General features: G+C 58.3%; 1 protein-coding gene across 1 annotated transcript; it reads left to right on the top strand.

Moving 5' to 3' along the window:
• The first annotated feature begins 344 nt into the window (after positions 1-344).
• On the top strand, positions 345-5,821 carry MYL3 (myosin light chain 3). Its single transcript, XM_030306187.1, has 7 exons — positions 345-563; positions 2,814-2,841; positions 2,974-3,123; positions 3,915-4,088; positions 5,176-5,253; positions 5,372-5,414; positions 5,599-5,821. The coding sequence occupies exons 1-6, from the start codon at positions 426-428 to the stop codon at positions 5,398-5,400; spliced, it is 597 nt and encodes a 198-aa protein (XP_030162047.1). The 5' UTR covers positions 345-425; the 3' UTR covers positions 5,401-5,414; positions 5,599-5,821.
• The last annotated feature ends 7,536 nt before the right edge of the window (positions 5,822-13,357 follow it).

Here is a 13,357-nt window from a genome sequence, read left to right as displayed (position 1 = left end):
TGCTCCCGACACAACACGCTCCGGTCCAGCCTTCGGGTCCTGTTCAGTGTATTGACTTGCCCAGGGGCATCAGGGTTGCTGTGCCTATGGGTGCGTGTGCATTTGAGGGTGAGTGGTGTGTGTTGAGCAGTGGCTTCGGTCCTCTCCTCCCCCTCCCTCTCCCCAACAGGTGATTGGGAGGAAGGGAGGGCCCTCCCTCTTCCCCACCCATTCCTGAGCCCGAACAATGCCCTCCCCAGGCCCCGAAATAGCCCCTGAGCTTAGCCAATGTCCTTTTATGGCCCTGTCCCTATTGTGCACTGTGGGGGTGGGGGGGACTGGGGTCAGGAGGTGTCCGGACAGGATAAAGGCCAGGCCTGGGAGCCTCACCTACCCTGCTCTCTGCTTGCCATCTCTCCACATCCCTCTCTGTGCTTACAGCTCCCATGGCCCCCAAAAAGCCAGACCCCAAGAAGGACGATGCCAAAGCAGCCAAGGCGGCTCCCGCGCCAGCGCCCGCACCAGCACCCGCACCCGAGCCCGAGCGCCCCAAGGAAGTGGAGTTTGATGCCTCCAAAATCAAGGTGGGTGTGGGAGCTGGGTTTCAGCAGGAAGGACGGGGCAAGTCAGTGGATCCCAGAGTGGACCTACTCAGTGGCAGGCCAGACTCTAGAAAGTGAGCACTGAGCTGACCCTGGAAGCCTCCACGCAGAGGTCAGACCGGCCCTGGGGGCTTTCAGTTATCCGGAGGGCTGCAGCAGGAGGGATGGTTGTCAGACATCAGGCAGGACTCCCCCAGTGCCGCTGAAGGGCAAGTCTTTTGGTGGCTCTGGAAACTGTCTCTTGCCCTTGTCCCTGGACCTCACATCCTTGGGGAATCCCGGAGCTGCCTGGACCCAACCCCTGTGGCCAAGTAGGGATCTTCCTTGTCTAGCAGCGGGGTCTCACGCCCACGCCAAGTCCCCCAGGGTGGCCTGGGGGGAGAGGATGAGGAGGTGAGGCCCCTGCCCAGGCTGGGTCACACTCACCCCTACCAGAGTGGTGGAGCCCCAGACTTAGTCAAGCCTCAGCTTTTAGGTAGGGAAGTTGAGGCACAGGCTGAGTAGATCATGTAGGAAATTGGTCTTGGAGCCGTGACCAGTGGAACCAGAGACTCTTTCTCAGAGTCTAAACTTGGAGGGAGAGCCATGACTCCCACCTGTGGTATTTGCATAGTGGCACATCCCCCGTGTCCTGCCTGTCCCCTGTTCGTGGCTGGCCACCGGTCACCGCCACCCTGCCCTGTGGATCTCCCCCAGCCCTACACAGCTCCTGCCTGTCCAGCCAGACCTGTGGCCCAACTGCACAGAACCGTCTCCCATTCGTGAGCCCTTCCCGGGGCGCCTACCTTGTCCCTCAAGACCCGGGTTCAAATCCCAACATTGTTCCCTCCTGTTCACTGCTCTGGGGATCGGTTTCCCCAGATGTGAAATGGGGTAATAAACCTTCCTTGCAGGCTACCAGGAACTGTTCACAGAAAGTGCTCTTTGGAGTTGGCTCCCTGAGCCCCAGCCACCCCCTGTGTCCAAACTCGTGTCCCACAGGCCCCCTGCTGGGGTCCGACCACTCCAGGCCCAAGGTGGCGTTGTCCAGTCTCCCCGGATCTGCGGTGGGCACAGACTCCCCTCCGAGAAGAGGGTGTAGGGAGCCCCTCGGGCCGGCCAGTGAAGGGCAGGAGGCTTTGCCAGGAGGCCAGGCAGCCTAATGTCAGCAGGCTTCCTGGTGCCGAGAGAGCTCGCAGGGGGCCGGGAGCAACAACTTGTTCTTCCCAGCACTGGGTGGGGACAAGCACGACAAGGTGGCAGGGTTCCTCTGCGCTGATGTGTGCCGTGGAGGTGGAGGTCGGTGGGGCTCCCAGGGAGCAGCAGTGGAAGAGGTGCCAGTCACGCCCCCTCCCCCAAGCTCCTTTCCCTCCTGCGACCTTGACCTTGGGGCGAGTGACTGCCGTGATAAAAATAGACCTGGTATCGGGTGAGGAGGGGGAAACCAGGTCCCAGGAGGCCTCCTGACCTCAGGTGGCTCTGATGTGGCCTCAGCAAACGCTCACCCACACCCCCCTGGCCCCATGCTCTGCTTCGGTGGGGGTGGCCTCCGGCTTATGGAAGGGGTGGGTAAGACCCCATTGTAGAGCGGGGCCATGTGAGTGACAGTGCCTAGCCTTGAGGGCCCTGTGCGGGACAGGTGCATGTAAACACTTGCAGATGCACACACGTGTGTGAATACACACACGTGCATCTCTCTCACACACACGCGTGCATTCCTGTGGATATGCTCTCATGCTGACAGAAACGATCTGGCCTGTACCTTCCCCCTTCCCCCTCCTGTCACCCTCCACAAGGAGATGAGGCCTCCCGTCTCTCTCCTGTGGATGGTCCTGCCCATTGGGCCCCCAGGCCTGCCGGGGGTGGGGGCAAAGCCAGTCTGATCAAATCTTGTGGCTTCAGACACCTCTGTCCAGGACCAGGGGTGACAGGTAAGGCCTAGGCTGAGCTGGGGACTCAGGGCACCGGGCCAGCCTTCTCACCTCTTCCCCAGATGCGGCCCCCTGCCGCCTCCCCCCACCGCCATCAGGGTCTAAGCACATGCAGACTGAAGGCCCTCGTTCTAACAGGTCAGGAGGGGGAAGGAGGCAGGAAGGTGCCAGGGTCGATGGCAGGAGGTTGTGGGTGCTGGAACGGGGACAAGTCGGGTAGCCAAGAGGCTGAGGCCTGGGTTGTGCCCCTGGAAGTGCCTGGGAGGAGGCCTGGTCCCACCCTCTGAGCCAGGCACTCAGAATCTTTGGGGTCTCCTTTCAGATCGAGTTTACACCGGAGCAGATTGAAGGTGAGTGAGGGTCTTGAGCCCGAGGGCGGCAGGGTGGGGCCCAGGGTCCCCAGCCTGAGAGTCCTGCCAGCACGGCATGAGTGGGGTGGGCTGACTCTGAGCGTGTCCCCGGTTCACGCCCTCTCCTGGCAGAGTTCAAGGAAGCCTTCATGCTGTTCGACCGCACACCCAAGTGTGAGATGAAGATCACATACGGGCAGTGCGGGGATGTCCTGCGGGCGCTGGGCCAGAATCCTACGCAGGCCGAGGTGCTCCGCGTCCTGGGGAGACCAAAGCAAGAAGGTTGGTATGCGTGAGTGCCAGGCCCCGGGGAGGCCACTGGGGGGGCGCTGTCTGTGGTGGGACGACGTGGGACCCTGCCTGCTCTGCGCTCTCCTGACATCTTCCCATTGTCTGGATGAGGACACTGAGCTGGTCTCAGGCGATGCCGACGGGGCAACAAGCAGTGAGTTTGCTGGGTCATCTGGCCCCACGCTGATTTGCCAGATAGGAAACTGACAGTGCAAATGAGCTGCAGCGGCTGGTGTGAGGGCTGCCGGTGGGGGGGGGGGGGACCCAGCCTTGGCCACCCTCTGCTCAGTGGCCCTTCCTTGTCTCCTCCAAGTCTCTCTGGGGCTCCGGGCCCCAGATTCCCTCACCGTTTTTGCCAGAGAGGTTTGCCTACTTTGCCCCCAGGAAGAGTGAGACTTAAGCCCTCTCCCCAGGTTCAAAAGTCCCAGGGAAGGTCTCTGATTGGCCCCTGGCCAATCTGCTGGCCAATCACAGGTTGTGGGGAGGGTGGGGTCTATTAGAAAATGACACTATCTAGGAGGGTTTCCCCAAAGGAGAGCAGAGGCGCTAGACAGAGCACTGCAGCCAACCATCCTTGTGGACAGCAAAGGATTATGTAAACAATGCATTTCTCCGTTGACTGTGAAGTGCCTCGTGATGGTGAAGTGCTTTGTGAATGGCTAACGGGTGTAGAGAGTGCTTTGGGACTGTGTGAGGGCCACAGCCCTTCACCATAAGGGACAGCGGAAGGGTGTGCCCATCCCGCCCCTCAGAGCGTGGGACCAAGGACCATCTCTCCACAGAGCTTAACACCAAGATGATGGACTTTGACACCTTCCTGCCCATGCTCCAGCACATTGCCAAGAACAAGGACACAGGCACCTATGAGGACTTTGTGGAGGGGCTGCGGGTCTTCGACAAAGAGGGCAACGGCACTGTCATGGGTGCCGAGCTCCGCCACGTGCTGGCCACTCTAGGTGAGGGCCGCGTCCTCCTCACCCCCACTCCTCCCTCACGGGGCATCCTGGGAGAAACCACTCGTCACCAGGCGAGCCTGTGTCTCATGTCTGAAATGGAGAGAGTGACAGTCAAGAAGCCTCTATGGCAGGCGACAGCAATGTGGGGAATTTAGAGACTTAGGTAGGGAGGAAGAGAATGTGTTGGTGCAGCTCACAGAACCCCAGGGGACTGAGGACAGCTCTGGGGACAGGGTAGGGCAGTGTGGCGTATCCAGCAGGATCAACTCAGTCCCGGTGTTCGTTGTCTTGAGGTCACATTCCAGGGACACGGCAACTAAGTGGTCCAGTAGGTTAGGCGCCTGCCTCTTGGACATCCAGACCCCCATCATCTGGCTGGCAGGGGCACCCCCTTCTCAAAGAAGCTTTTTGTACAGCAAATGTTTATTGAGCACCTACTATGTCTGCTCAAAGCAGCTTTTCCCCGTACCAAACGTTGACTGAACTCCTACTGCGTGCTTAGCCCTGTGCTGGTCTCTGGGTTGTGTGTGTGGCTGGGGGTAGGAGGTCGCCCCCCCCACCGCAGTGAGGGAACCCACACAGCACACAAAACCCAGAGGCAGGAGCGTGGCAGACTTGTCTGGAGAACAGAGATGTTGTCTCTTGGTCTCCTCCACCATCACCCCTCAAGGCCCTCAGCTTCACCCCACGGGCCCTTCCTCGAGCCTCAAGAGGCCGCCCTGGGGAACTGCTTCTGGGGACATGGTGGGGCTGGCCTCCTCGTGATGGGAGGACCCCCAGCAGCCCATCGAAAAAAGAGGACAGTGCGTGCTGGTGACTTGAACGCCAAGCTGGCTTTTTAAGGACAGAGCCCAGGCTTGGAGGGGGCACCAGGCCTGCACCCCAGGTTCCACCGTTTTTGACTTGTCACTGATTCCCCTGGACTCAGAAACGGGGGTGATGGCCGAGGCCTTGTGAGCCGGGATGGCCGTGCCAAAGTGAGGTGTGGGAGCACTAGGGAGGCAGACCCACCACCCAGAGGGGCTCAGGGGGTCCCCGCACCCTTCGCACCTTCCGGGGGTGCTGACTCAGCCTCCCGCCCCGCCAGGTGAGAGGCTGACGGAAGATGAGGTGGAGAAATTGATGGCGGGGCAGGAAGACTCCAATGGCTGCATCAACTACGAAGGTGCTGCTCAGCAGGCCAGGAGCCGGTGGGGGGTCGGGGGTGGGGACTGGGACCCTAGGCTCCCGCCCTTGGCTACCCAGTGCTTGAGCCCTGCCACTCACTCTCCCCTTCCTTCCAGCATTCGTGAAGCACATCATGGCCAGCTGAGCCTCCCATCGCAGGTGAGACCCCCCACTTCTTTCCAAACCAGCTGCGGCCTCTGCTGAGAGCAGAGATGGCCTCACGCGCTGTCATCCGGATCCCTTATCGCCACCTCCCCATCCCCACCAACTCCAGTTCTCAGTTGGCATCCTGCTGCCTCGCTCCGCCCTGTCCTCTGTAACCGGTGACCGCCTTTGCTCTCAGGGAGCCCAGGGAGGCCATGCTGGGGACCGCTCATCCCCCACTCTCAGCGCTGACACCAGTGGCCTGGAGTTGTGGGGAGCAAGGGAGGGCATCGAGGCTCCTACACCAGCTCCCTCTGCACCGCCCTGCAGATCTCCGTGTGCCTGTCATCTCCCTCTATGAGCTGTGCCTCTCTGTCTTCGCCCCAGGGGCCTCATGAATAAACGGCTTCTGTCCTTCCTTTCTTCCTCATTCATTCCTTTCTTCCTTCCCTCTCTCCCTCCTTCCTTCTTTCCCCTCTGTGGCCCTTTGGTTGACTTCTGTAATACGTATGAGCCCCACATGGTTAGCCCTGGACAAAATGAGGGGAGTCATGCTGAGATCCTGCCTCCTTTCTCCCCTTCAAACTATCCTGTCCGGTGTGCCCAAATCCTCTGCGCCTGCGTCCAGGGACACCGGTAGGAGTAGGGCTGAGCTGGAAGAGGCCCGGGTGCCCCCCCCTTGCTCTTGTCCTCTCCTCCTCCCCCTCTCCCCTCCGGAGGTGGGAGCTGTGCTGTAGCCCCCAACACAGGGATGCCACTGGGGTGTCTGAACTGTCTCCTCCCACCACCAGTAATCGGGGACTCATGGGGCATGGGCCCAGGGCCGCCCATGTCGCAGGTGGGGAAACTGAGGCCCAGAGCAGTCACACTGAGTCACATTGGGAATGAATGGCAGGGCAGGAGCTAACTTTGTTTCCAGGCTATCAGAATGGAAGGGGCCTTAGACCCCTGCCTGACTCAGATGGGGAAACTGAGGCACTCTGCCTGTGTTGTGGCTGTAGGCCAGAGGAAGAGGCCTTACTGGGGCAGTATCCGGGGTCCCTGGTGGGTTCCCCAGCCCTGGGCTTCTCAGCAGCAGATAAGTGTACAGTCCCTGAAATGACAGGGGGAGGTACATACACGGCCTGCAAACCCCGTCCCGTTGCCCACACCCTGCTTGGGGCCAGGGCTCCTCCCCTCCCCTTGGAGGAGGGGAGTGTGAGGGGAGACTTCCTGGAGGAGGTGATCCACATGGTTTTGATCGGAAGGAAAAGCAATGCCCTGCAGAGAGGCTGGGGGCCCTAGAGACCGGGGGTGTGGGGGAGATCAGGGGCTCAGAGTGAGGAGTGGGCCACACAGGGTAGGAAACAGCCCGCAGGCCAGGAGGACCCAGGAGGTCAGGGCAGCGCCATCAGGGTGCATTTGCATGGCCTCCTGTGCATGTGAGTGCGTCAGCATGTGAGGTGAGCCTGTGGCTGTGTGAGTCGCTGCGTGAGGGTGTGGTGTGTGGGGGTCCTGCCTGCAAGTGCGCTGGGGTTGTCAGTGTAAGCGCGTGTGGGGAGTGCGCCCGCAGCGCGTGTGAGACAGTATGTATGAGGGGGTGAGTGTGCGGGAGCCCCACTCATCTTCCTTCCATTTTCTCAGAGTTTATTGAGCACCGACTGTTTGCCAGGCTCTCGCCTAGGCCCCGGGAACACCGTTATGGAGAAAGTGTCAAAACCTCTGCCCCGTGGAGCTCACAAAGTCACCAACCATAAAGTGTGTCAACACGTGATAAAGGCTGAGGAGGGACCCAAAGTGGGGAAGAGGCTTTGAGGTGCGTGTGTGTGTGTGGTGTGTGTGTGTGCACGTGCGTGCACATGTGTAAGAGCTAGGAGGGGGTTGACATGTTAAATAATGAGGCCGGTGATGATCGGAGAAGGTAATAGTTGGACAACGACTTAAAAAAAAGAGGAGATAATACCCAGAATATATAAAGGATCTCTACGACTCAACAGCAAAATAATTAATAACCTGCCTCAACGATGGGCAAGACTTGGGGCGCCTGGGTGGCTCAGTCGGTTGAGCGTCTGACTCTTGATTTCGGCTCAGGTCGTGATCCCAGGGTCTTGGGATGGGGCCCCAAAGGTTCTCTCTCTCCCTCTGCCCTTCTTTCCCGCATGGGCACGCTTTCTCTCTAAAATTAAAAAACAAAACAAAACAGGGCAAGACTTGAATAGACATTCCTCCAAAGAAGGTCTACAAATGGCCAATTAGCATGTGAACGGATGTTCAACATCCCTAATTGGGGAAATGCAAATCCAGACCACTATGGGATACCACTTCACGCCCATTAGGATGACGATTACCCACGAAACAACAAGCGTTGGCGAGAATGTGGAGAGACCGGGACCCGTGGGTGCTGTCGGTGGGAATGTAAAATGGTGCAGCGGCTGTGGAAAACGCCACGGAGGGTCATCGCAAAATTACATACACGTTGTCATATGATTCCAGCAATTCCATTTCTAAGTACATGCCCGAAAGAATCGAAAGCAGGGACAAAGAGATACTCGCACATCAATGTTCATAGAGCCATTATTCACCATAGCCCCAAGGTGGAAACAGCCAAGCGCCCACGGACGGATGAATGGTGTATACACACAATGGACTGTTATTCGGCCCCGAAAAAGGAAGGACATTCTGGCACTTGTTACAACATGGATGAAATTTGAGGATGTTCTGCTGAGTGAAATAGGCCAGGTATGGACAAATGCTGTGTGATTCCACTTGAATGAGGTACCTTGAGTCCTCAAATTCATAGAGACAGAAAGTAGAACGCTGTTGCAGGGGGAGAGGAGAATGAGAGTTGTTAAAGAAGAGAAAAAAAAAAACAACAAGAAAGGAGAGATGGAATGTCTCAGCTGAGACAGGGGCTTGAATGCAAGTGGTCTCCCTGGGAGGTGACCCCAGGGAGCATGGGAGAGCAGCTGGAAGGAAAGGAAGTCTCGGTGGGGCGCATGGGAGCAGAGAGCGCTGCGGACAGTGGGGGCTCAGCCCCACTGGGGGCCTCCAGAAGATGGCTGGCTGTCCTACTGAGGGGATAAGGGAATCAGGCTATCCAGCTACTCCTGTCCTCACTGGTTGAGGCAGGGCCTCCTAGGCAGGCTGGAACATTCGCGTGGGGCACGTCGGCATTTGCCCTGGGCAGCATTGAGGGAAGACATTCCCGCAGAGGGCACAAGGACGCTGAGCGGGAGCAGGCAGTGCCATGGGGGAGGTGGTGGGACCCGAGTCAGAGAGGTGACAGAGGGCCTGTGGCCACGGGATGGGCTTTGGTGGGTGCTCCGGGGAGATGTTTTATCAGCATCACTCTGGCTGCCACGTGGAGAATAGCCTGGGGGACACTAGCAGAAGCAGAGTGATACGGTAGGAGGGTCCAGGAGAGGAAAACAGATGAGAGGCAGCAGCTTGGCCCGGTGGAGATGAGAGGCAGTCAGACTGCAGGTCACTTTGAAACCAGTCTCAACAACATCTTGGGCAGATTTCGAGGCTTTCCGGTTCCTTTCCTTGTCTCAACGCAGTCCACCCCAGCCACAGATCCTGTCTGGGGCGGCAGGAAAGGGACTGGGGCCTGCTCGTTTATGGCGGGGAGTCTGGCTGGCTGGTGGGGCAGCGTGCGGTGGCCTCTGTTAGTGGGGGTGTCTCCCGAGTACGTGTGACCTTGCTGGACTCTGGCTAGCCTCCCAGGACAAATGGTGGCTGAGGACCCTCACAGAAAAGCAGGGCCTCCCGCTGGTTACAATCAGGGCAGGGAGCCACGTGACTGACCGATACCCTTCTGGGCAGCCCCCACTTCCTGCCTGCCCCAGCCACCTCATTCCCAGACGCCAAGCCGGGGAACTGCTGAGCTCTCTTTCAGAAGTCTCCAGGGGCCGCATGGGACTGGGACATCCCAGCTTTTTCTTTCTGGGGATGATCACCCTGGGCCCGAGTCCTGCAGGCAGGGATCACACCTGTCATCTCCAGGCAAGAAGCGACCCTGCCTCCAAGTTCATGTCTCTCCTGGATCCCAGGGGATACGTTGCTCTCTCAAGAATGCCTGCCCCTTCCAGAATGGTCCTGTGGGGCTCCCAGCCTGCCTTAGTTCCTGGGAGCTACCACCCCACTTGGCTTGGTCTGGCAGTGGAAGGGAGCGTCCCACGCGTTCCCTTAAGACACTCTGCAGCCCGAACCCACCGGTCTTCCTGTGTGGATGAAGGGGCAGGCTGGAGGTGGCTGGCGGGGTACAGCAGGGGCTGTTGTGTCTGATAAGCTCTGGCTGGGGCAGTTTGGTCCCACTCGTTGGGACTCCCCTCGGAATATGTCTCTATCCCAGTCATGGTCATGTTGCCCCTCTGGGCCTTTTTTTGCCTCTCGTATATGGCTGTGCTGACCACGTGTGGGCTCCGGCCGCCAGCTGTAGGTACAAGCGTCGCAGTGGATGGGTGGAGGGTTCCAGGGGAGCCACTCAGCTGCAGGGGTGAGAGTTTTCCTCACTCAGCATCCCCTCTCCCCCCCACCTCGGCTGGGTGGAATGTGTATCTGTGTGTGTCCCCGTGTGTTTGTGCATGCGTGTGCCCACAAGCGGGCCTGTGTGTTTGTGTCTGTGCCTGTGAGTGCGTGAGTTGCCCATGTGCATACCTGTATATGTGTGTGCTGCTCGCCTGTGCATATGGGCACGTGTGTGTTCCCCCGCGTGTGCATGTCTGTGTGTGTCTGCATGCATGTTAAAGTGTGTATGTGCTAGGGGGCTCTGCCGAGTCAGTGCTGGGCCGGGGGGACAGCACTGCCAGCCGGGTTGTGGCCTTCCCACAGTTGCACAAACACTGTCCCAGCTGTCCCCTCAAGCAGGGTGGTCTAGCCTGTGGCCCTGTGGCCGGTGGCAAGGGATGGGAGGGGGCAAGGGTTTGCCCCCTTATTGGCCTGGTCCCCTCCATGTCTCAAGTGCCTGGTCACGTGCCCTGTAAGGTGGGGTCTGATCTGGGGTCTCTCTATGGCTCACTTACCCCATCTGGTCTGAGGCCTGATCTCTGAGGTTGTTCTTTAAAAAAATTTTTTTTAATGTTTATTTATTATTTTGAAAGAGAGAGAGAGAGACAGCGTGTGAGCAGGGGAGGAGCAGAGAGAGGGGGAGACACAGAATCCGAAGGAACTCTGAGCTGTCAGCACAGAGCCCAGTGCAGGGCTTGAACCCGCAGACAGTGAGATCATGGCCTGAGCTGAAGTCGGATGCTTAACTGAGTCACCCAGGTGCCCCCTCTGAGGTCTTTCTAAGGTGGCAGGAATATTCCCCTCTGGTTTCGGTCCTGGTCCAGGCTGATCCAGAGAGTCAGTGGGGCAGCCAGGGAAAACCGGGGGCCAGGGGCAGAGTTTAGCCTCAGGATCCTAGAACCAACTGTCCCTCCTCTGCTCTGACATCCCTGCACGGCTGCTTCCGGCTCTTGGTAGCCTGCTACGCCCCGCGTCCTCTCTCCAAACACCATCCTCAGGGATCGTGAGGTCACCACGGGGACATGGGTCAGATAGCACTAAGTGAGGGGCTGAGAAGGCCAGAATCTCAGGCCGAGGTAGAATGAAGTCGGGCAGGGTCTTGAAGACATCAAATATTACGAGAAGGAAAATCTCACGAGAAGGAAAGAAATCAGGCTGCAGGTATGAGAAAGGGGACGCCAGGGCTCAAAGCACTCAGCGGCAGCGGGGCCGACAGAAAGCTGATGAAGATGTTAAGAGAAATCAGAGGCGGAGTAAAAGGGTCCAAGCCACAGAGTGTATGAAATCAGAGGCAGGGTAGGGGAGGGATGCGGGGGAGATAGGAGGAGAGGCCAAAGAAATCAGGCGGTGGCGGGTGTGACAGGCAGCCCTCATTGCTGTGAAAGTATGTGCTTGGGGACACCAGGCGGGAGGCTCTGCTGTCCGTCCTGAAGCTGTGGGTGGTGGGGAGTGCTGAGGGGAGGGGGCGCAGAGGAGCCTATGGGTGCCGGCCTAGCCACACCCCAGGACTGCCGGCCCTGTCGCCTCAGAGAACAGCAGGAAAACCCCAGACCTTGAACCCGGTGACCCCGGCACAGAAGTGGCTCCCTGGGGTTCTCCCAGGTCCCTTCCACCCAGCCCCAGGCCCGCCCTCACCCAAGTTTGGGGGTTATTTGTTCCCGCTTTCCCAAAGCCGCACAATCCTGGTTTGCCCAAACACTGACAGAGCACAGCTGGAATGTGGGGAGTGTGTGAGTGTGTGTACATGAGGCTCCCTGGGGCCGACCGCCCAACATGCCCCCTCCGGTCTCAGCAGCCAGGGCCCAGGGCCCCTCCGACAGGGGAGGGCCTAGAAGGTCAGGGCTGGGAGGGGGCCCCTGCCAGCCCCCTCTTCCCCTGCCTAGCTGAGGACGCCTGGGATTCCACAGTTTTCTTCCAATCTGTGTTCCCTTCTCTGGCCTATAGGTCTGGGTACCTCACCCACCTATCCGGGGAGGTCTTGGTGGTAACGAGCATGCCAGAGCCTTTCTAGAGGATTGGGGGTGGAATGTCGGAAGACTCTGGAACTCCAGAGATGGGAAGACAGTGGTCCTTGGGAAGTCTTAGGTCTTGGCCAACTTTCTGATTTTTATACTTTGGTCCAGCTGAATATGATGAGCTCCCCTTTTCCCCCACCAGTCCCATACCCTGGGTCTGGAGGCCTCGATCTTCCCTCCCCTCAGCATCTCTTCTACCTCACCTCATTCGTCTTCTGGTCTTTTCCCCTCCCTTCCTTCCATGGTAAGCCTAGAAGCCACTTAAAGGTGCTCCAGAATGGCAGCCCCAGCTCTGGAGCTAACTGGGAGAGGTAGTGAGCACCTTGCCCCAAGGGGTGTGCAAGCACAGGGAAACCCATTCTAGTCAGGAAGGCTGCCAAAGGGGTTCTTGTGCTGGTAGAGTTTGGAAGCATTGGGGTGTCCCCAAGCCCCAGGGCCCAGCTTGTGACAATATCCAAGAACGTTTTCATGAGAAAAAAGGAAGGCCCACGTTGGTGGCCCATGGCCTTTCCATGAAGCTCAATTTATCCATCTTTAAGGCCTGCTTGTCTTTCTTCCAAGATCTCATGTGGCCTCCTTTTTTTTTTTTTTTTTTTTTGTCTTGAGACTATCCTTTTGTTTACAAAACAATGCTGACGGTAGCTGGTGGCTGTTGTTTTCATGTCTTTAGTTGGCAAAATAAGACCTTACAAGTCAATTTTTAGGTTTTGAGAAAATCTCACAGAGAAAAATCTGCAATCGACATCTCCCCCAACCCCTGGAAAGAAACCCTTGAATGAGGCCTAGCCTTTCTAGGTCTAAGGCTCATTGTGATCCATCCATCCATCCATCCATTCATTTACTCATTCACTCATCCACCTGTCCTGTCATCATCAGATGCCTGTGCTCCCTCTGTGATGGCTAACAGAGGCCTGGCCCTGCCAGCTGGAACAGAGCAGGGAGTGGAGACTTGGCAGGGGCAGTGCAGATGAGCCCTTAAGACAAACGGGCACTGACGGGGCCGGGGTTGGGGGAGGGGGCACACAGGGTTGGGGGGGGAAGACGCTTCCATTCCCTTCATTGCAGACTCTGGGACCCTGTGATTCGGAGTGTCCCCAAACCTTTGGATGCCTATACCTGTTCCCACCTGCAGCTGGGAGTGGGAAGCCAGTGGCCACAGCCCCTTGTCTCTAGCTGCAGCACAGGGGCGGGATGGTGGCTGCAGAGACAGGACGGCACATGTTCAATGGTTTCTAACTCGGGGAAGAGAAACAGTGCTCAGGGCTGAGGGACAGATGAGGGGGGAGGCTGAGCACATCCCAGGAGCTTCAGGGATTCCCTCTGCACGGCCTGATCTGAGTAAAGGGGCCCAGGGCCGGGAGCCCCCAGGAGGGAGATACACCCAGATCCACAGCTGCAGGTTAAGCCAGCTCCGGACTAACTGATAGCTTCTCCGTCTCTCAGGAGCTCAGGCTC

Source organism: Lynx canadensis, chromosome A2 (assembly GCF_007474595.2).
Source record: "Lynx canadensis isolate LIC74 chromosome A2, mLynCan4.pri.v2, whole genome shotgun sequence".
In the NCBI taxonomy this organism is placed as follows: Eukaryota; Metazoa; Chordata; class Mammalia; order Carnivora; family Felidae; genus Lynx; species Lynx canadensis.
This window is presented reverse-complemented; position numbering and strand designations above follow the sequence as displayed.